Genomic DNA, 23,760 nt, shown 5'->3' with positions numbered 1-23,760 from the left:
TGTATTGTCTGTTGTCCAGGCCGGAGCACAATGGAGCGATCTCGGCTCACTTCAACCTCTGTCTCCTGGGATTAAGCAATTATATGGCCTCAGCCTCCTGAGTAGCTGGGATTACAGGCAAGAGTTACCATGCTTGGGTAATTTTTTGTGTTTTTAGTAGAGATGGGGTTTCACCATGTTGCCCAGGCTGGTTGTGAACTCCTGACCTCAGGTGATCTGCTCACTTGGGCCTCCCAAAGTGCTGGAATTACATGTGTGAGCCACTGCACCCGGCCAATATTTCTGGAATAATTATTTTTAAAAGTTGCACATGGTTTTAAGCCACTCAGTACTTGGCCTCCCCCAGACAAATCAGGGTAGCAAATCTGTCTGGGTCCCTGGGCCAGTCCCGTTGGCAGCCAGCTGAGATGATGGAATTGGGGACCAGAAGTCAGGATCAGGAAACCTCTGAATCCCTGCAGGATGCCTACCCTCTCTCTCCTTTCTTCCCCATGCTACTGATTTGAGGGTACTATTTTGCTGTTTGCCCTTGGGTTATAATTGCTACTTATGGCTTTGAAAGACATATAAAGGGATCAATAGCTATGAAATTAATGTTTGATGTCAACCTCATCACAGCTCCTTGATTTTCTGATGTGTGTCTAAATTACTGTTGTAGGCAATAAATGTAGTATGGAGTTTGAATCCCCATTGTGTCTATGGCATATTAAGTAAATAGCTTATGCATTTGCAATCCTTTCTTCTGATCCTACTTACCAGTCAACCACTCACTCTCTTGTTCAGCGTTCTCTTTTGTTCATACTTATATATTGAGTATCTACCATAACCCCGATACTTGGTGAGTAGCTATCTCAATGGAAAGGATAGTAAGTAGGGTTGCTAAGGACCGTAGGGTTCAAGTGAATCATATTAAAACAAAACAGGACCCATTGGAAATTATTGCTAAGTTTGCTGCTGTCTTACAGTCATGACACTTGTCAATGACTCCAGAGCCATGGAGAACAGATAAGCAGCTAAGCAACTCCTGGAAGGTGGGAAGGTAACATTGTGCCTCCTGTTTTTGGTGTTGCATAATTTATTTATTCTTGTAAAGGTTGGAAGCGTAAGTGTAAGGAAGCAGAAATTCAGTGCAGGAGACTAGGCCAGACAACAGCCCCTCCATGTCCCAGGCTAGCTAGCTGGAAGGGGAGTCACAGTGACACAGAGGGTGAGAGGATGACTTCTTTAACTAACGTCAAGGATCATGAATTTTCAGCTAGCCTGGAAAATAGCTGGGATCTTCTTCAGAATTAAGGACCAGTGTTGTTGTCCTTGCTTTTTCAGGAGAGTAGGGAAATGTGAAACGTCCCTGTGACAGAAGGTGGGGTTGTTAGAGTGGTGATGGCAGCCAGAGAAGCAATCCTCATGACCTTTATGGCGCAGAGAAAACAGCTGGACAGCTGATATTTTCATCAGCTATGTCTTTGCGCGGATGCACAGATGGGCACTTAAATTATATAATAAATCACAGGCATTCCAATGTACCCATCAAACCCTGTCAGTCATATAGCTTAAAACCTTTAGAATCACAAGATCCTTGAGGATGTTTATCACAATTGGGACAGTTTGGTTTTTAATATAATATTTTACCTTTTGTGGTAGAAAAAGGAACCTGTTGGATAAGGAGAGGCAATACTTGTGTTCAACTCCGTGTTACACTTCCAATTCTTTTTTTTTTTTGAGACAGAGTTTCGCTCTTGTTACCCAGGCTGGAGTGCAATGGCGCGATCTCGGCTCACCGCAACCTCCGCCTCCTGGGTTCAGGCAATTCTCCTGCCTCAGCCTCCTGAGTAGCTGGGATTACAGGCACGCGCCACCGTGCCCAGCCAATTTTTTGTATCTTTAGTAGAGACGGGGTTTCACCATGTTGACCAGGATGGTCTCGATATCTTGACCTCGTGATCCACCCGCCTCGGCCTCCCAAAGTGCTGGGATTACAGGCTTGAGCCACCGCGCCGGGCCCCACTTCCAATTCTTTCTGTCTGCTGAAGATCCCATTTGGCTTCTTAGGGAATAAGCTTCCTCATCCATGAATGACAATTGTTGCTATCTAGCCTCAGTGTTTCTTCTAGGATAAAAGTGAAACTGAGCTTTATAAAATAAAAAAGTAGTAGTATTTTTATTTCTTCTTATTATAAAGGATTTAACTTCATCAGTATTCAAGTGGCCTTGTATCATTCACGATGACTCAATAGCATCGTGTCTGCAAATTATTCAAGCCCTTTCCATGACTCATGCCAATACTCATGTATTATAACAAAGAAAGATTTCCCTCTCTCCTGAAAAGAAGGCCTATTTTTTATATGAAAAGGGGTAGACATTTGGAAACTTTTAAGAAAGAGATTTTGCTAATAATACAAATGGTTGTTCACATTTTTAAAGTGAATTAAAAGCTTGTCACTAAGATACACCTAAGATTCTAGAAGCCATAGACTTCCATTTGGTAGAACATGAGCATCAATATGAAGATTTTATAATGGCTTCTTCAGAAACATTGGCATGGAGGTGCCTGTGCCCAGGTGGAGGGAGGCTGGTCTGTGGTCTGTGTAAGTGCCGCTATAAAAAAATGCCACAGGCTGGGTAACTTATAACAACCGGAAATTTATTTCTCACAATTCTGGAGGCTAAGTCTAAGATCAAGGAGCTGGCAGGTTTGGTTGTCTGGTGAGGGCTGCTCTCTGCTTCCAACATGGCGCCATACTGCTGCATCTTCCAGAGGGGAAGAACCTTCATCCACATGGTGGGAGGCAGAAGGGCAAGCAAGCTGGATGCTGTGTGAAAACCACTTGTATTTTATTTATTTATTTTTAGTTTTTTTGAGACAGAGTTTCACTCTGCGGCCCAGGCTGGAGTGCAGTGGCATGATCTTAGCTTACTGCAAACTTCACCTCCCAGGTTCATGCAATTCTTGTGCCTAAGCCTCCCCAGTAGCTGGGATTCCAGGCAAGCGCCACCACACCCAGCTACTTTTTATATTTTTAGTAGAGATGGAGTTTCACCATGTTGGCCAGGCTGGCCTGGAACTGACCTCAAGTGATCCGCCCACCTCAGTCTCCCTAAGTGCTGGATTACAGGCCTGAGCCACTGTGCCTGCTCCTGAAAACCTCTTTTATAAGGGCCTTAGTCCCATTCACAAGAGAGGAGCCCTCATTACCTATCACTTTTTAAAGCTCTGCCTCCCAATCACATTGGTGACATCTGAATTTTGTGGGAATACCTTCAAACCATAGCAGGAGGCTATTGTCATTCAGAATGATCTGAGAGGCCAGCATTGTTGCTGAATAAGTCAGTAAGCATACTGTAATTTTAATAGCATGCTGAACAACACCAACATTCTTGAGTAACCTGGGATGACAGCCGTTTCCAGTCTATGCTCTCCTTGCTCTTCCCACTTCTCACAAGAAGTGATGGTAACTACCGCTCTATAAGGTCTGAGGTCCAACTTTATCTGAGATATTTATTAGTATCTGCCTCCATTAAGCTGGTTCTGGGGAGTCTTTGGGCTGGGAGTGGAGAGGAGCCCAGGACCTGGAAATTCCTCAAAGTTCATACTGGATGGGTTCTGTGGGTAGCACACTGGCCTTAGACATTCAGCGAAAAAAACAAAATAAAAAAAAGTCCAGAGTTTTTCAATTAACTATATTAAACTCTGTAGCCCTCTACTCCTTAGAAAAAAAAAATTAACATTATTTTTTTTTCCTGACATATAATTTTTACATTTGGAAAAATTTGAAGATAAAAAAATTATATGTCACCTAGATATATTTTTTCTTTTTTTTCAATATCAGCAATGAAAGAGATCCTGCAAATATCAAGAGATAAAAATAGGTTATTATTACAAAAAAAAACAAAAACAAGAACCCTATAATTCTCTTTTTTTTTTTTTTTTGGAGAGAAGGAAAGAAAATAAAGGAGGGAAGGAGAGGAAGAAAAAGAGGGAGAGAGAACAGAAATGTTGCTTTATTCTAAAAAATGGGTATTAATAATGGCCAATCAATGTTTCATTTAAACCTATGAGTAGGTGTGATGTGGTATTGACAAGAATGTATATTTTGTGTATTTAAAGTGGAGAGCTCTATAAATATTTATTAAGTTTACTTGTTCCGGATCTGAGTTCGAGTCCTGGATATCCTTATTAATTTTCTGTCTCATGGAGTCTAAGTCTTTGTGTATCTGGGTGTTAGGATCATTAGCTCTTATTGTTGCATTGATCCTTTTACCACTATATCTTTCTTGCTTTAAAATCTATTTTATCAGATGCGAGAATTGCAACTCCTGCTTTTTATTTATTTATTTATTTATTTATTTATTTATTTATTTATTTATTTTTGCTCTCCATTTGGTTGGTGAACCTTTCTCCATCCCTTTGTTTTGAGTCTTTGTGTATCCTTGCATGTGAAATGGGTCTGGACGTAGCATACCATTGGGTTTTGGCTGTATCTTTTGATTGGGGGATTTAGTCAATTTAAATTTAGGGTTACTGCCATTTGATGTTAACTGCCTATTTTATCCATTCGTTGATGTAAATTCTTCTTTATGTGGATGCTCTGTACTTTTTGGTATATTTTTAGAAAGGCTCATACTGGTTGTTTCTTTCTGTGTGTAATGCCTCTTTCAGAAGCTCTTGTATAGCAGGCCTGGTGGTAATAAAATCTCTGAGTACTTGCTTCTTCATAAAAGATTCTATTTTTCCTTCAGTTGTGAAGCTTGGTTTGGCTGGATATGAAATTCTGGGCTGAAAGTTCTGTTCTTTGAGGATGTCGGATATTGGCCCCTACTCTCTTCTGGCTTGTACAGTTTCTGCTGAGAGATCTGCTTAAGTCTGATAGGCTTCCCTTTGTGGGTAATCTGACCTTTCTCTCTGGCTGCCCTTAGTATTTTATCCTTCGTTTCAACCCTGGTGAATCTAACGATTATGTGCCTTGGGGTTGCTCTTCTTGAGGAATATCTTTGTGATGTTCTCTGTATTACCTGGGGTTGAATATTGTCCTGCTTTGCTAGGTTAGGAAAATTTTCCTGAATAATATCCTGAAGGGTATTTTCCAGCTTGGATTCATTCTCTCTGTCACATTCAGGTACACCTATCAAACATAGATTAGGTCTTTTCACTTAGTCCCACATTTCTGGGAGACTTTGCTCATTCCTTTTTATCCTTTTTTCTCTAATCTTGTCTTCTTGTTTTATTTCATTAAGTTGGTCTTCGACCTCTGATATCCTTTCTTCTGCTTGATCAATTCAAGTGTTTAAACCTGTGCATACTTCTCGGAGTTCCCATATTGTATTCTTCAGTTCCATTAATTCACTTATATTCCTCTCTAAATTGTCTATTCTCATTAGGATTTCATCAAACCTTTTTTCAAAGTTCTTAGTTTCTTTACATTTGGCTACAACATGTTCTTTTAACTCACAGAAGTTTCTTATTATCCATCTTCTGAAGCCTGATTCTGTTAATGGGATGCACTAGATATTTTATCATTCAGAGGCAACAACTTTTAATGTGTTGGGAAATTAAACATATATGCACTTATATGTCATTCATATGTGTATAACTTTGAAGGAGTAGACATTTGAATGATTTGCCTTTCAAATTTGCATATAAATCTGAGCATATATGTTTTATCTATTTATTTGTGAAACATACTGAAGCCACTAAGTGCCCTATTAGCAGGAAGTCCTAACTAGTACTCTTGACCTTTCTCTACCTACCTGGCCAATTCATCTCTCCTCTCTTCTGGCCAATTTCCCAAGAATACCAGGGATATATTTACTTGGTGCAAAGGATGGGTTGATGGGCAGGGCCATTCCTGCTCCTAGTGCTGGGCATAAAGAGATTAGTAATGACTGATCAACTCAGGATTGCTATTGCTCCTGGCCGCTACCTGGCGTCACTGTTGAAGACTGTGCCTACAGGCCAACAGATGTTGTCTATTCTGTGTCATGCCCTTATTGGTCTGAATGCCTGTCAGCATGCCAAGGAGGCTCTGAATGCGGGCTTTGAAGTTATAGCTCTTAGTTTGCACCCAGATATTCTGTCATTATTCACTATAGCAAAACCTGTGTGTCACTGTGTCAGCATGGCTAGCCTTAGTCTCACACTATTGAGACCTTTCACAGTGCAGCCTGGGATGCCAGCCTTGACTTGCCCATTCTTCAAGGTTATTTCAGGGACCTCCTTGACAGTTTTATCTACTGAGCCTTGGGCAGGACCATTCTGTCCACCCTTCTAAGTCTACTTAACTCTGAGTCTCAAGAAGCAGAGTCAATAAGTGGGTCCCTTTGCCACAGAAGCCTGGACTCCTTTGGCAAATGAATCCATCACCTTATAAGAACAAGTTCTCTTTATAAGATAATTGGGCCGATTGTGTTGAAACACTTTGAAGAAGCCAGTATTATGCCTCCTTTTAAAACTGTGTATCTTAGTTATCTATATAACTAAGAATTTCCTTTCAAATAATTCTTCTCTGAACTGGACTATTTTTTGCAAGTAATTTATAGTCTATACATCTAGACATAGGGATGATATCATCTTAGTTTTCTACCCCCACCAAGGGGCATCCCACTGATGCTCAATCAATCAATAGATCCCCTGAGTATACAGATACCACCCCAGTAAACAGCACAGCCTTTGCCACAGTGCAGACACTGAGGACGTGCCTGATTTCTCTTGTTTTAACATCCAAATACAAGTCCTATGGAACAAATAGGATATATCACAAAATATGTCTGTCATGAAATGTATCAGTATATCATTAAAATATACCATCAGAATACGTCTCTATTTCTTTTTTTTTTTTTTTTTTGAGACGGAGTTTCACTCTTGTCACCTAGGCTGGAGTGCAATGGCGCAATCTCGGCTCACCGCAACCTCCGCCCCCTGGGTTCAGGCAATTCTCCTGCCTCAGCCTCCTGAGTAGCTGGGATTACAGGCACATGCCACCATGCCCAGCTAATTTTTTGTATTTTTAGTAGAGACTGGGTTTCACCATGTTGACCAGGATGGCCTCGATCTCTTGACCTCGTGATCCACCCGCCTCGGCCTCCCACAGTGCTGGGATTACAGGCTTGAGCCACCGCGCCCGGCCAATATGTCTCTATTTCTTAATCTCAGCACTCACCTCCCAGTCCAATGACGTCATTTTTCACCTGGATGGCAGGAATGGAACCCTCACTGGTCTTCTTCTGCCAGTCTTGCCAAATTCCAATAGATTTCCTTTCCATAGCAAGAGAAAAAACAAAAAATCAGATCATGTCACTTCCAAATTTAAAACCCATCAAAGGCTCTCTCTGGGTTTTGATTTCTTGGAAATGAAAATCCCTTTGGGCCTTTGCCACCTCCAGGCCTTGGCACTTACTCCTTAGTCCTGAGGTGCTCCTCTCCAGTCCTTCTCACAGCAGCTTCTTCTCAGCCGTTGGATAACCGCTCTCCCATGGCCGCCTCAGAGGCATCTTCCCTGACTTCATTTCTAAGCGTGCCATCTGCAGTTTCTCTCTGATTTCCTTTATGGAATTGTCCTTTTAGTGGGGTTTCAAGGAAGAATAGAGGTAAATATTGTCCCATCTGCAATATTTACCCTGCTATTGTGATCATACTTGTTTTTGTAGAACAAACGTTGTTACCATGTTCTGTACAGTTTTAAAACTTGCTTTTTATAACGGTAAGTCATAAACATTTTTAGATTAGTAAATATATATCTATAACATGATTTTTATTCATAATTTAGGTAATAGAACTCTACTGTTAGAAATTTCAGTTGGTCTTTTGTGAAAGAGTTGGAGGAGACCAAGGTAATTCTTAAAGCCTTAAAAAAAAGGGAGATGGGCTTTTGAAGCTAAGATTATTGTCTGAAAGGAGAAGTATGGATCAGTCAGTGACAGGGTAAACAGAAATGTATTCTCAGAATCACAGAAAACAAGCTCAAAAGAACTAAATGTTGGACAAGTAAAGGAAATACCACGTCAACCTTATTGAGCCCGTTACAGTGTGGCTTCTCACATAGCGAACATGGTGGATTGTGATAGAAGAACAGACTGGATGGTTAAAGCTATGGGTTGAGTTTTTGAAATGTTAAATTTGAGATATTTATAGAGCATTTAGGGGGAGCTCCCTAGCAAGCCTTGGTATGCGGCTTAGGAGGAAGTTCTAGATTGGGGAGACATCCACATATGTGGTAATTGAGACCAATAGAACTGGATACAAAAATCCAGGGAGAGTATGTAGAAAAGCAGACTGATGAACAAAACGGTGAAGAACACAAACATTTGCAGGATGGACAGAGGGAGATGAACATTTAAAGGAGGTGGAGAACAAGAGGCCAGAGAACTAGGAGGAAAGCCGAGAGAGCGTGTGTTGTGGGAATCTCCAGCATTGATTAGCCTAACCATGCTTGACTGGTCATGTGATTGCTTTTCCTTGTCTTGATTCTTTGTTTATATCTCCCCAAACTCTGCTCGCACAGAACATCACTTTTCTAGACAGAGCATCCTCTTCTTCAATAGAAAATATACATGTTATTGTTTTCACAGGTGGCATATCCCGTAAGTGCATTGAGCTCATTGAGTGACTGCTGAGGTGTGATTTGAAGCATTCAGGGAAGGCTACTCTTATGTCCTGAAATAGTTCTCTGGCTGACCTACAGCGATGCCTGGCATAGTGGGCACTTAATACACGCTTGTGAGTAAATGGTTGCATGAATATTGAATGTCTAAGTCTCTTATTAAAATGCAAATATTCCAAGAGGGATGACAAATAAAGTGTCAATGGCTATTAACAATTTGATAGGCTGGGGACTTGTTATTGAAACTCTTTTCATTGTGGTCAGTCTGTGCAATAGGCTCATAAGGCTAATTACTGTGGAAGATAGAGCTAGAGTGGAGGCTTACCTAGGGAGGGTGTATCCGGCACATCAGTTTTACAAATATGCCTACACCCCATCTACATTTGTCCCCTGGGCTGCCATAATACATGAGCACAAACTATGTAGCTTAGAATGACAGAAATGGATTGTCTCACAGTTCTGGAGGCCAGAAGTCTGACATCAAGGTGTCAGCAGGGCCATGGCCTCATTGAAGGCTCTAGGGAAGAATCCTTCCTTCTTTCTTCCTACCTTTGGGTTATCAAGAACCCTTGGGGTTCCTTGTCCTGTAGATGCAGTTCTCTAATTTCTGCTCTTCACATGGCATTCTACCTTCTGTGCCTGTGTGTTCCCGTATCTCTCTTTTCTCTTCTTACAAGGACACTAGTCATTGGATTGGGGTACACCCTACTTTAGTATGACATCATTTTAATTTAACTAATTATATGCAAGTATCCTATTTCCAAATAATTTTGCATTCTGAGGGTCTAGTTGGACATGAATTTCTGGGGAACACTGTTCAACCCAGCATACCACTTATTATGGCTAGATGATGGTTAAATACTCAGCTCACCTCTAAGAAAAATCTGTTTGTGGGGACCAGTAATCATCTATGATATGGGGCAGTGACACTCACAGGTACATGTGTACATCACTGGGTAGCATAAAGGCACTTTTCACTTACTGAGTGTGAGAGGTAACCTAGAAGATCCACACGGTAGGAAAAAAAGAATGGCAAAAACATTAATTGACTTTAAAAACACATTGTAAGTACATATGATGGGCCAGGCTTTGGGTGAAGGACTGGAAAAAGAGCGGTAAATGAAAGAGATATTACTCATGTCCCCAGGAAATATGCAGTCCAGCAGGAAAAGATAGACAATAAAGATGTATAGAATATATACACACTTGAAATTCTAAAACTGAAGAAGTGTTATGAGATTTACAGAGTGGTCTATGAATGAGAACAACTGAGAGGAAGCCACTGGGCTATGGTGGTCAGGTAGAAACACTGACACCATGACTTGAAGGATGAGCCAAGAACAGGTGTTTCACTTCCTTCATCAGTCTGTTGGGACTGCTGCTGAGCAGAGATCTCAAAACTCAGCAATTAGACGAGGGTGTTTGTATCCTATCCCGCATCTTAACTGTTTAGTTGTACTCTAGATAGAAGCTCTGTCTGGCATTTCTCTTCTCACTTTTACCCACCCTTTCCCCACCCTGATGGACACAAATGTGTATTTCCTACTTTTTTCTGAGTCATTTGAGGGTTGCAGATATTTTAACTTTTTAGCCCGACAGTTTCAGCATGCCTAAGCAAAAAGACATTTTTCTTTATTTTTTAGACGGAGTTTCGCTCTTGTTACCCAGGCTGGAATACAATGGCGCGATCTCGGCTCACCGCAACCTCCGTCTCCTGAGTTCAGGCAATTCTCCTGCCTCAGCCTCCCGAGTAGCTGGGATTACAGGTACGTGCCACCATGCCCAGCTAATTTTTTGTATTTTTAGTAGAGATGGGGTTTCACCATGTTGACCAGGATGGTCTCGATCTCTTGACCTCGTGATCCACCCGCCTTGGCCTCCCAAAGTGCTGGGATTACAGGCTTGAGCCACTGTGCCCGGCTGCAAAAAGTTATTTTTCTACTTAACTACAGTGCAATTATTACACTTGGACAATTTAACATCAATACAATGTTATTTAATTACAATCCATAATTTAAATTCTCTGAATTGCTTCAATAGTATACTTTTTGAATATATTTTCTTCTGATCCGGAATCCAATCCAGAATCAAGCATTATATTTAGTTGACCTGCCTTCTTAGTCTCTTTTTTTTTTGCGGGGGGGGGGGGATGGTGTCTCACTCTATTGTCCAGGCTGGAGTGTAGTGATACTATCTTGGCTCACTGCAACTTCCGCCTCCAGGGTTCAGGCAATTCTCCTGCCTCAGCCTCCTGAGTAGCTGGGACTACAGGCGTGCCACCACACCCAGCTCATTTTTGTAATTTTAGTAGAGATGGGGGTTCACCATGTTGGCCAGGATGGTCTTGATCTCTTGACCTCATGATCTGCCCTCCTCAGCCTCCCAAAGTGCTGGGATTACAGGCATGAACCACCATGCCTGGCCTTAGTCTCTCTTAGTCTACAACAGTTTCCCAAACATTTTTGTCTTTTATGACATTGACATTTTGAAAGAGTCCAAGTTACTGCTTTGTAGAGTGTCCAATAGAGACTCAAACATATACTGGATGTGTAGCATAGTTTTTGGTATTTTGTCAAAATGCTTACTTGGAGATTTGCAATGGACTGAAATTGCTAGCAACCTATATGGATGCAGTTCAAATCATCCTGAATCAGTTTCATGGGGGTGTGAATGATATTTTGTTAAAGGGGGAGCATTATGAAAAAGTAAAAACTAGTTTCTTTGCTGCAGGACTATATAAAGGTTAGTATATAGACTTTATATACTAACAGACATTATAAATCTTTAAAAGCATTGTAGAATACAGGGTTTCCCAAACTTATGTGATCACAGAACACTTTGAGGACCATATCAGATATCTATTACTGAAAAATTACCTACCGTTTATGGGCTTAAAATATACCAAACATCATCTTATACAGTTTCTGAGAATCGGGAATCTAGAAGTTTCTTTTTTTTTTTTTTTTTTTTTGAGACAGAGTTTCGCCCTTGTTACCCAGGCTGGAGTGCAATGGCGCTATCTCGGCTCACTGCAACCTCTGCCTCCTGGGTTCAGGCAATTCTCCTGCCTCAGCCTCCCGAGTAGCTGGGATTACAGGCACGCACCACCATGCCCAGCTAATTTTTTGTATTTTTAGTAGAGACGGGGTTTCACCATGTTGACCAGGATGGTCTTGATCTCTTGTCCTCGTGATCCACCCGCCTCGGCCTCCCAAAGTGCTGGGATTACAGGCGTGAGCCACCACGCCCGGCCTGGAATCTAGAAGTTTCTTAACTGGGTGGTTCTCATTCAAAGTCTCTCCTTAGATTGTAATGAAGATGTTATGTGGGGCTGCAATCATCTGAAAGCTTGAAGAGAGCTGAAAGGTCTGCTTTCAAGGTGACTCCATCACGTGGCTGTTCGTAGGAGGCCTCAATTCCTCACCATGGGGCCCTCACCATAGGGCTGCCTGAATATTCTCATGACATGGTAGCTGCTTTCCCGCAGAATGAATGATCTGAAAGAGATCAAGGAGAAAGCTGTAATGTCTTATGACCTCATATCAGATGTCACATATGCTCACATCTACTAATGAGGCACTAACTCCACCCCACATTCAAGAAGAGAAGAACTAGGTTTCTCTGCCTTTTCCTTTTGTAGGCTCTAACTTTTGAATAGAATAGTGTCCAATAATTTGTGAACATATTTTTAAACCACTATAAAGACCATGTTGAGGGTATAGAATTTTTCATAACACACTTTAGAAAATATTAGTTAAAATGTTGAAAGCATTCAGAGTTGACTGGATGTGGTGGCTCACACCTATAATCCCACCACTTTGGGAGGCCTAGGCGGGCAGATCACCTGAGATCAGCAGTTCCAGACAAGCCTGACCAGCATGGCGAAACCCTGTCTCTACCAAAATACAAAAAATTAGCTGGGCATAGTGGCACACACCTATATTCCCAGCTACTCAAGAGGCTGAGGCAGGAGAATCACTGGAATCCGGGAGGCGGAGGTTGCAGTGAGCCAAGATCGCACCACTGCACTCCAGCCTTGATGACAGAGTGAGACTATGTCTCAAAAAAAAAAAAAAAAAAAAAACTATACACACACACACACATATATGTTAAAATGTTGAGAGTTCTGGGTGAGAAATTAGAAGGGGCGTGTCTGAAGTCAGACTCATTTATTAGCTGCATCAACTTGGGCTTTCTTTTAACTTTGTGAGCCTGAATTTTTATGTAAGTAAAATGAAGGTAATGATAATATTTATCTTTGAAGTATCTTCGGGTTGTTGTGAAGATAAACCAAAGCACATAAAAACTCTTTAACAATTATAACGTATACACAAATGTTCACACATACTAAAACTGTTGGCCAACATATGAGCATCAAAATAAGTGAAAACCACGTTTGACTTTTCATGTTTAAAAAGCTCCGCTTCCTGTCTTCCAGAAGAATGTCACATGCATGGATGTGCTTAAAAATACTTCTGATAAATCTTATAAATCTTTAGGATTTTTAACCTGGCATTTGTTGTCTGCTCCAATTGCTTCTTTGCTAGATACATAGAATTTTGTCTCTGCAGGGGACTGAGTTACTTTGTAAATTAGTAGTTTTTTATATTTTTTTATTTTAAGAACTTTATATTCTTCCATAATTTCCCTAATAAGGAGGCTACTTTTCTCCTGTGTCTTACAGGCTGGCTCCAAGGCAGTGCCTAAAGAGAAGTTCAGGAAATGTTATAAGCAATGGAATCCTCATCAGAATAAATACAGAGTTTCCCATGGCGGCCACATGGCATGACAAAGCAGGTTTGGATACATGAGTCTTGATGGGCTATGCTTGTCCAAGATTTAGTCTCCTTACTTTAAAGCCATATCTCATTATAAAATGAACCACTCAGACTAGACATTAAAAAAACGTTACTGCCAGCCAACTGCAATTTTTAAATCCAAAGAGCTTAGAATACTTATAGGCATAATCTTGTTAATCTTCATAATACTGTGAGGTAAGTCAGCGTATCATCACTCTTAGAAAAAAGTGTGACAAAACTTTGTTTTATTCTGATCCCTCTCTGTGTTTTTTGAAGACCTAACCATGTAACTATTATTTGAATATTGAATATGGTTCAGTTCTAGTACATAAAAAAAGAACATGTGTATTATGGCTGAATTAGGACAAGGATTCTTAGCCTAGAAAGATCTGTTGGTCAATACATTAATTAGGACATCAAGTTTATACCCTGTGTCAATGTAATTGTTTATTGCTTAACTTAACCTCCTTAATTTATTATAGTCATTAGCGTCTGTTAGCAAGAAACAATGTGCTTGAATTTTACAAGAGCATGTGGTTAGCAGCTTTCTGTCTCTGAGGTGGGACGTGCCTCCCTTGATCTTCTCACCTTACACTTCACACAGGACCACCTTCCTTAAGGAATGATTATCCTTCCCGGTAGAATTGTAAATAGTCCTAGGTCCTATTTTGCATCTCAGCTCACAAAGCTATAAGATGAGAGGATGGGATTAAGTGATCTCCAAATAATCTTGTATATCTAAAATTCTGAGTTAATGATGATCTGTGTTTATACAGAATTAAGGCAACAATGATAGAAATAAACACTCCACATTAGAGTATTTGAGACAATTAGAGTTATTTGTATGTTTTCATAACTATGTAAAATTAGTTTAAGGGTTAATAGCTTCATACTAATTAGTGTACAGAACTGCTGCCCCAAAAATTTGGTTTAGGTTTACAGAGCATGACTTCTAGGAAAGCGAAGGTCTCCTGGCTTCTGGAGAGGGAGCAGAGAAGAGACTTTTGATACATGGTTTAGCAACAGATGTTTGGGGCAGCAGGACGTAGCCGGGAATCCAGGAATTTAGACATCATTGAGGAAATGGACTATTAAAGAAGCATTGCTAAACCTGTCAGGCCAGATCCAAGTTTTATAGGGCCTGAAGCTTATTCAATTATAAAGGCCCTCTTAACAAACAGAATACAGAATTAGATATGAACATGTACATTTATTCAGAAATGAATTCCACTAGAAATGAATATTTACCTTGAAGGCTCGCAGCCTCTCCAATAGCATCCAATACAGGGAAAGTGCCATGGAGGAGATCTGGAAAAAGACTAGTCTTAACTAATCACATTTGAACTGTCTTACTCCTGTAAATTTCATAAAAACTATGGCCATGTGAATGTGTTGTTAACCCCCAATCAGGGTCCCTGGAAGGGGGCTGTGAGAGTGAGGCACCCAGAGCCTGAGCATATTCGTTTCACATCACATCCACTGTTGTCTACATGTCTAGAACATTCCACAGACAGTTCAATTGGAAGTTCATATAACTTAAAACAGTGAAGTCATTAAAAAAGACGTAGATCTATATAAACCATCATAAAAGTTACAGAATATATTATTAAATGAAAAAACAAGGCCTGGGATAATATGTATAGCATAATCCCATGTATGTAAAAAAAACTAAATATAGTCATTACATGTGTATGAGTGTGTTTATGTGTGTGCCTATGTGAGTGTAATATATATTTGCTACATATCAGATTCTTTTTTGTGGGGGGGATGGAGTCTTGCAGTGGCATAATCTCGGCTCACCGCAACCTCTGCTTCCCCGGTTCAAATGATTCTCTTGTCTCAGCCTCCTGAGTAGCTGGGACTACAGGCATGCCCCACCAAGCCTAGCTAATTTCTTTGTATTTTTGGTAGAGACGCGATTCCATCGTGTTGGCTGGGATGGTGTTGATCTCTTGACCTCGTGATCTGCCTGCCTCGGCCACCCAAAGTGCTGGGATTACAGGCATGAGCCACTGCCCCCAGCCACATATCAAATTCTTAACAGTGATTATATTAATATTTGGAGGTTGTATGAGGTAATGGGTTATTTGAATTTTTGCACAACAAAAAATATTCACGTGTTACATGTGGGCCTCCTATTAATAATTGCACATCCCTCCATACTTTCAGGCATCCCACTCTTAACCATCATTAGCCATCTTTCCAATTCAATTATCCTAGAGCTTCACTCCAGCTATTTTTGACTCATGAGGATCCACAATCAACCTCCTATCATTTCAACATCCCTATTCCCTTTATATCCCCGCTTCCATCCTTACCCAGCTTAATTTCCATGGTCCATTGTTACCGTCACTGTGCATACACCTTACTGCCCAGCTACCTCTTGCTTTGTCAAACTTACTTGGCAAAACTCCATCCCTGCTTGACTCCAACTCTCCTCCTACTCTGCCCCTGCAACTAAGCAGCTGAATGTGGCTGCAGGAAAACACACAGCTCATGCTGACTGGTGTCATTTTAAATTCCTCACCTCGCCTCAGGGGACTTCTGGTGCTGCCCTGGAATCCTTCTCCATTCTTCCCAAGTCTATTCACTCTCCCGCACTCCTGGGTGGCTGTTTCATACTTTTTCCTCCCTCTTCAAACCTCCATGCCTTCTCCGCCATCCTCATTCTCAGCTTTTGACTATGCTTACTATTTCATTAAGAAAATAGAAACAAGAGAAAAAATACACCAAAACACGTTGCACCCATTCCATGTACCCACCTACTTGTGTCCTGAATTCTGTCCTCTGTCCCGTTCTGTGGATGAACCACCAGGGCTTCCATCTCAGCCCAGCCCTCCACTTGTGCACCAACCCCATCCTCTTCTTACCAACCTAACGACATTGAGGCCAGATGAATCCACAGGCTGGTAGGTACAGTGCCTGGGGCCCATGATACTTTTAGAGGTGCCTTTAAAATCGTAAAAAAAATAGGAACTTCAAGGTCAAAGAAAATGCTTTAATACATGTTAATACATTCACTTGTATATAATGCATAATATCTTAAAAGTTTTTAAATATATATTTTTAAAAATGTTTAACGGAGGAAGGGGCCCATGATGGCGGAAGTGCCTAGGGTTCACGTAAATTATAACACAGCCCTGACAATACTGACATCTGTTTTCTCGTTCAGAATCAGTGTACCCCTTTCTTTTAGGGTACCCGCCTGCCAAGCATACCGCAATGTTTCCATCTCCCCAGACCCTGTCTTGATTAGCCTCTTTCCAACCGTTCCCCATTAATTTTCTGCCTCTTTTTGTTGTTTAAACAGCAAAACTTCTTAAGAAATGTGTCCGTATTTACTGTCACCAATTCCTCTCCTTTTATTTTCCCTTGACCTCAAGTCCTCATGCCTGCTGCGGCAGTAAAGCCGTTTTCTGACAGGGTCCCAGCGACCTCTAGAACACTAAATGCAGCCACCAGTTCCCAGTCCTGCTACTTGTCCAAGCAGCAGCATTTAAATACTTGGTTATTTCTTCCACTGACCCCCCTTTTCTTCACTTGCCTTTTATGTAGGAAGACCATGTAATTAATCATCAGAATAAAGACACCTTTGATAGTGAAAGGTGGGCGGTGCCACTACAACTTAAAGCTGAGACACGGGCCTCACCTTGGACCGTCTCAGGCAACTGGGCCTCTCGGTCGCTGTTCTGCTAGGACACCACACAGCTGGCATTTCCCCCTTGCCACTGGCTGTTTCTGCTCAGTCTCCTCACTGTCCTTCTCCCCTGGCCTCTGAATATTGGACTCCCTGGGGCTCAGTCCTCAAAGGACTTCTTGTTCTGTACTCCTGTAGGGCTCATTGTCACTTGCTGCGCCCTGGTGTGCTATGCTGTTGATAAAATGTGGAAATGCTGCCATTTAGACCAGTTGAGAGTGGCTCCTCACCCTCTCCAGCCACTGTGGCCTCACTCTGGGACCCTCAGACCTACCCAGGATCTAATTTCTAGAAGGTTGACACCTGACCCTTTAGAACTGCGCTCCAGTCCTTTGGCTGGTTAGTGCCATTAATATATAGGTTGTTGATTATTTTGAATAGCACCTTCGTGCTCCTTTACAGGGCTTTAAGTGAACTCTTCATGGGTATTTCCAGCGGGGACCTTTCTGCTGAATTCCAGACTTATCTATCCAATTGTCTATCCAGCATCTCTGTTTGAATACATAGGGGTATTCTGCACTTAAAATGCCTTGATTTTCCCTGCAAACCTGCTCCTCATACAGGCTTCCCCAAAACTCAGGTTTTCTATCCTTTCAGTTACTCAGGCTCCATTTCTTAGGGTTTTCTGATGGTTTGTTTTATAAACTCCTCTCTTTCTTTGATACCTATCATCAAAGTTAAGAGCAAATACTGCCAGCTCTACCTTCAAAATACATGTGCTACTCCTCACTATCTCCACTGCTCCACTATCTGCCGTCACCCCTCCCCTGACCAGAGCAGCAGCTCCTGTCCCCCAGCCTTCGCCTCTGTCCCTTTCTAGTTAGTTTCAACACAGCAGACAGAGTGACCCTGATAAAGCAGAAGGCAGCTCATGTCACGTCTCTGCTCAGAACCCTTCCATCTCACCCAGAATCAAGGCCAAGCCCTTACAACAGCATCAAGGTTCAGTGCATCTGGTCCGTGCCATTCACCCATGACCTCTGACCCCATCTCCTTCTCCTCTTCCCAGCCCTCTCTCAGCCACGCTGGTCTCCCTGCTCTTCTGTGTGTACCAGGCACATGCCTGCTTCACAGGCCGGACACTTGCAATCTCTCCCTGCCTACCCTCTTCTCATTCCATGCTGCACACAGCTGGCTCTGCTTTGGGTCATTAATCAAAGGTCACTCACCCTCTCGGTGAAGCCATTTTTAACAAATTATAGCCCCCACCCCATTGCCCTTCCCTGCTAATTTTTGTCCACGGCACTTAGAACCACCTCACGTGTTAGAGTCTACTTCTATGGTCTTTGTCAGTTTTGTTTTGATGTAACTGCAGGGCCTAGAACAGTGCCTGATTTGTAGCGGTTGCTCAGGAATTGTAAAATGAATTTATTAGGAAAACATGTTAAATATCATTTACTAATCTGTAATTGCTGGAAAAAGTTTTACTATTATTCAACTTTACTAATTATTAATTAATATGCTGTAGCGAAAGTCCCCTCAAACACAGCAAGAGGTTAGTCACAGCCCCATTTTAGAACATTTGCAGACAGTTAGTAAAATAGAAATGTTTTGTCTTCTTTGGAAGTTTATGTGCTAAAAGACATATTGTGCAGATTTACACACTCAGGGTCGGGAGAGAAGGCCGAAGCCCAAGCACTGAGGCCAGGAACACTGTGTTCCAAGCCAGTTCATAATCAGGTTAATCTATTCCAGCCTGTAGTCACACTGCTAAATGCAAGATAACACGGTGGCTATGGAACTCTTGCTGGCCAAGCCATCTCTCTCAAATAGCATTGAGGACTGAACTGACGAAAGGCAAGAAATCAGGCCTTCTAGTCCGCAAGGAGGATTAGAAATAGAAGAAAATTATAAATGAACTGCAGCCGTGGAGGTGCCGTGAGGGTTTGCCTACTCTTCCTTCTTTTCCTGTGAAAAGAAAGAGTCAGTAAAACTGACTCTCCTCGTGAATCCCCTTCTTTTGTCATCCGTAACAACCTTGTGTAGACACGTACCTATCTCTTATTCTGTCCACTTAAGAACAGCTCAATTTACCAAGTTAATCAGGAAAACAGAATCATAAACCTGAAGGATCATTAATAATTCTGGTGGGTGTTTTCTAGTGTTTTTGAACGTTAGCCTCTGAGGAATCTCTTTAACATACCCACATATACAGATACTCGTAGTAGAAACCCCAATACCTTCGCAACCCTGTAACTGAGTATCTCTCACTTCTCAGCCCTTCTAGGAAAACCTCCAGTGAACTCTACCCTCCCCATACAGAGATATCCAAACTAATCTCAAACCTGGCTTTTTTGCAAAGAGATGGGAGTTACCAGTTACTTACTCTACCCTCCCCATACAGAGATATCCAAACTAATCTCAAACCTGGCTTTTTTTCCCTTTTCTTTTCTTTTGAGAGGGAGTCTCGCTCTGTCGCCCAGGCTGGAATGCAGAGGCACAATCTTGGCTCACTGCAACTTACCTGTTCCTGGTTCAAGCGATTCTCCTGCCTCAGCCTCCCTCATACCTGGGATTACAGGCACCTGCCACTATGCTCAGCTAATTTTGGTATTTTTAGTAGAGACTGTGTTTCATCCTGTTGGCCAGTCTGGACTCAAACTCCTGAGTTCAAAGCCATCCACCGGCATTGGCCTCTCAAAGTGCCGAGATGACAGGCGTGGGCCACCATGCCCAGCCCAACCCTGGTTTCTTTACCTGTTAGAAAGGAGCTCACTTTTTTTTCTTTTTTTTTTGTTTTTTTGAGACGGAGTTTCACTCTTGTTACCGAGGCTGGAGTGCAATGATGCGATCTCGGCTCACCGCAACCTCCGCCTCCTGGGTTCAGGCAATTCTCCTGCCTCAGCCTCCTGAGTAGCTGGGATTACAGGCACGCACCACCATGCCCAGCTAATTTTTTGTATTTTCAGTAGAGACGGGGTTTCACCATGTTGACCAGGATGGTCTCAATCTCTTGACCTCGTAATCCACCCGCCTCGACCTCCCAAAGTGCTGGGATTACAGGCGTGAGCCACTGCGCCCGGCCAAAAGGAGCTCACTTTAGTGACTCACTCAGGATGATTGTAACATCATAGAATTTTAAAAGAATTGAAGAAGTTAATTTTACATACAATTTGTATGTAATTTAATTTAGTCAATGATGCTCAAATTTTCCCTTTCCTTACCCAAAATAGATAATAAAAAAAGACGGTAGGTTGTTTTTTATATTTTCATTTTCCTATGATGTTCCTGTTTACTACAGTAGTTAGGAGGTAGGATAAAAATGGGGACATGTTAATGCAATTATTAGGAAAAGTATATACATTTCAATCACTAATCACCAAACTCACAGGGAAAGGTAGAGGTGGGAAATGCAGCAGAAAACAGCTGGAAGAAATGGGTGTTGTTTTGAGTTAGAATAAGTTAGTTCTATTTTTTTTTTTTTTTTGAGATGGAGTTTCACTTTTGTTGCCCAGGCTGGAGCACAATCTTGGCTCACTGCAACCTCCACCTCCTGGGTTCAAGCTTCAAGCGATTCTCTGGCCTCAGCCTCCCAAGAAACTGGGATTACAGGCACGCACTACCACATCCAGCTAATTTTGTATTTTTAGTAGAGATGGAGTTTCTCCATGTTGGTCAGGCTGGTCTCAAACCCCCTACCTCAGGTGATCCACCTGCCTCAGCCTCCCAAAGTGCTGAGATTACAGGTGTGAGCCACCGTGCCCGGCCTGAGTTAGTTAATTCTTATACAGCTATTTGTATTAAATAGCTTTAATTTAAATTCATTTTTTACTCACTTCCAGTTTGAACAGCACCCATAATTTAAAATTATGAATTCGTAGCATCTTTTTGCTTAGGGAAAAATGGTTTCAAAATCAAATGTAAGGATCTAGCAACAGGACATTCTTTTGGTTTCTCAGTCTTCTCGTCTGCCCTTAATATAAACTCACAAATTTTGAATAAATGGTAATAATATTGTGTATATATAAGTGTCCATCATATTTTTACATGCCTACTACTTTACTGTCGTCAAAGACATTAATATATCCATCATTTCACAGTTACATTTTTAAAGAATACCTAAAATCTACTGTTAGCAAAGTTCTGTGTACAATACATTATCATTAACTAAGTCCTCAGGCTGAACATCAGATCTCTAGACTTATTCAACCTACATAATTGCACTTTGTAGCCTTTGATCTCCAGCTTCCCATTTCCACCTTATATTTTATTAGCTATCATTATAGATACCAATAATGAATCTAGTGGAATAAATTAGTAAAAATAATATAAACTCATAGTAAAATAAATTATGGGCCGGGCGCGGTGGCTCAAGCCTGTAATCCCAGCACTTTGGGAGGCCGAGGCGGGTGGATCACGAGGTCAAGAGATTGAGACCATCCTGGTCAACATGGTGAAACCCCGTCTCTACTAAAAATACAAAAAATTAGCTGGGCACGGTGCCGTGTGCCTGTAATCCCAGCTACTCAGGAGGCTGAGGCAGGAGAATTGCCTGAACCCAGGAGGCGGAGGTTGCGGTGAGCCAAGATTGCGCCATTGCACACCAGCCTGGGTAACAAGAGTGAAACTCCGTCTCAAAAAATAAAAATAAATAAAAAATAAAAAAAATAAATTATGTCAAAGGACAGGAGAAGTCAGTGATACTTTTTGTCATTGCATTGTTGCGTTCCCTACCCGTTTAGGACTCAGAGTAGAAACTGTTTGGTAGCTCTAGCAGTATTAGAACTCATTTTACTGATCAAATACAAAGTGAAACAAAATGGACAAATATTTGAGAAAGTGGTTTCTTGCTATCTAATTCAGAGAATTCTATTCTGTGAGTTATTCCAAGAATCAATTTGGGTATTCCTTTTATTAAATTTCAAAGAATCTTTCTCTTAACTGAAAACGGTATGACCTACACCAGAAACGCACATTTGTAGTGCTGTGCATTTCACATTCAGTGCCCCATTTGATTCTCACCAAGCAAATCAGGTCACTAATGGCAGGCAGGGCAGTGGAGATACACCTGTTTCACAAAGGAGTTAGCCACAAAAGGAAGTGATGCAAGCTCATAGAACTGATAAATCGAAGAGTCAGGATTTGAATCCACATCATCTGGCTCCAAATATTTCCAATGTATTGTGTTACCGCTCCTCATTTAAGCTAATACGATCATAATGGTCATAACTACTGAGAAAATTCAACACTTTATGTAGGGGCCTTAAATTACTCAGTATTCAACTGGATATTCTTGGTAGCTTTGCAAATTGAGACACGACCCGAGTGCCACTGAGGATAAAAAACAAAACAAAACCACATTTCCAAAAAATGATATTTTTATACCCCTTCTTTCTCAAATCTGTACTTTAAGAAATGTTTTCTCAGCCGAAAGCTTCTGAAGTGTTTTTGTTGGAGAATATCATCTCTTCTCTGAACTATAGACTTCATTAATTCTCCATAGCTTGCTATATTTCCCGTTGCTTTCCTCAGAATGAAGGAATCTAGAATTCTAGATTCTCCTCCCTCGTGATGATATATGAGGTCTACTTTAATGATATTAAAAAGTAAATTAAACTGTACCTATTATCTCATAGGCATTCTTTCTAATTACCCATAGTGAGCATATAAATATTACTAATATTTCTAAATAGACATATAAGGTAGTCATGCTATTATTGTATTAAATGCCACATAGGCCCTTCTAGAGATGCAGATTCCTTATCATATGAAATCAGTTGGTTAACATGAGACCATTTGTCAGGGGAGTGGTCCATGGGTATGCCTGTTTGTCCTCGAGAGGTTCTGTAAATATTTATCAATCACCTTTTGAGTTTTGCATAAATATACACAATGTTCTTTATTCACTAGAGTTAACCTAACATGGAAAATGTATTTAAGCAAAATCTTTAAGTGGCTACTATCTATAATGATAGACGTTATTAGTATCTTTAATGATAGTCCTGGTACTATCATGGTCCCGGATGGTGTAGAAAACACTTGCCCACTCATAAGCTTCCAGCAGTATGAAATTCTGCAAGCACAAGTGGGGATGTTGGCCTCAACAGGACTCCTCTACAGGTACAGGTCAGGGAGGCCATTTTCTGCCTCAGAGTCTGACACGTAATGGATGCTGAAAAAAATATTTGTTGAATAAATGAATGAATGATCCAGTAGCTATTTTGAAGGCTTCATCTACTCAATTGCTCCATTAATTATCTCTAACCCTCAACAATCTGTACTGTTGCCAATGGGGAAAAGTTTAGGGACCTTCTTCCCTAATAAGGTTCCCTAATATAAACATCGTGTATGCAATTACCATTTAGCTAAAAGCATTAATACAAATGGAAAGAGCAAATACAGGGGTTGATTGGCAGAGTGAAGCTGATATGAGCTCACCAAAAGGAGAGAGAAGACTGAACTGTGACGAGGTAGAACTGGAAGGCCCTGGATCCACAGATATTTAAACTAGTGGTTCAGTTCAGTTTAGAACAATTCAACAGACACTTACCGTGTGTTGGGAGCTGGGACATAGTGTTAGGTCCTGGGGTTGCAAGGTGTCTGAAAGTCAGGAAACAGGGTGTCCTTATATTCAAACAGTATTTTAGTTACATTTTCAAATCTGCTTAGTGTGTTTTTCCTCAGCCTCCAGAAAACTTTCCAGAAATTTAAATACCTCTAAATTTAAAGT

General features: G+C 41.2%; 1 protein-coding gene across 1 annotated transcript in view; it reads left to right on the top strand.

The window, feature by feature from the left end:
- Positions 1 to 23,760, top strand: part of LOC128929785 (uncharacterized) — a 104,802-nt gene that overhangs the window by 69,658 nt on the left and 11,384 nt on the right. Inside the window, exons 2-4 of the mRNA XM_078352269.1 lie at positions 8,563 to 8,710; positions 10,238 to 10,360; positions 13,279 to 13,391. Coding sequence (XP_078208395.1) covers positions 8,563 to 8,600 — 38 coding nt within the window. The 3' untranslated portion in view covers positions 8,601 to 8,710; positions 10,238 to 10,360; positions 13,279 to 13,391. The remainder of the gene's footprint in view (positions 1 to 8,562; positions 8,711 to 10,237; positions 10,361 to 13,278; positions 13,392 to 23,760) is intronic.

Source organism: Callithrix jacchus, chromosome 15, assembly GCF_049354715.1.
Source record: "Callithrix jacchus isolate 240 chromosome 15, calJac240_pri, whole genome shotgun sequence".
Lineage (NCBI taxonomy): Eukaryota > Metazoa > Chordata > Mammalia > Primates > Cebidae > Callithrix > Callithrix jacchus.
Note: the sequence above shows the minus strand (reverse complement) of the source record. Positions and strands in the feature narration are given on the sequence as shown.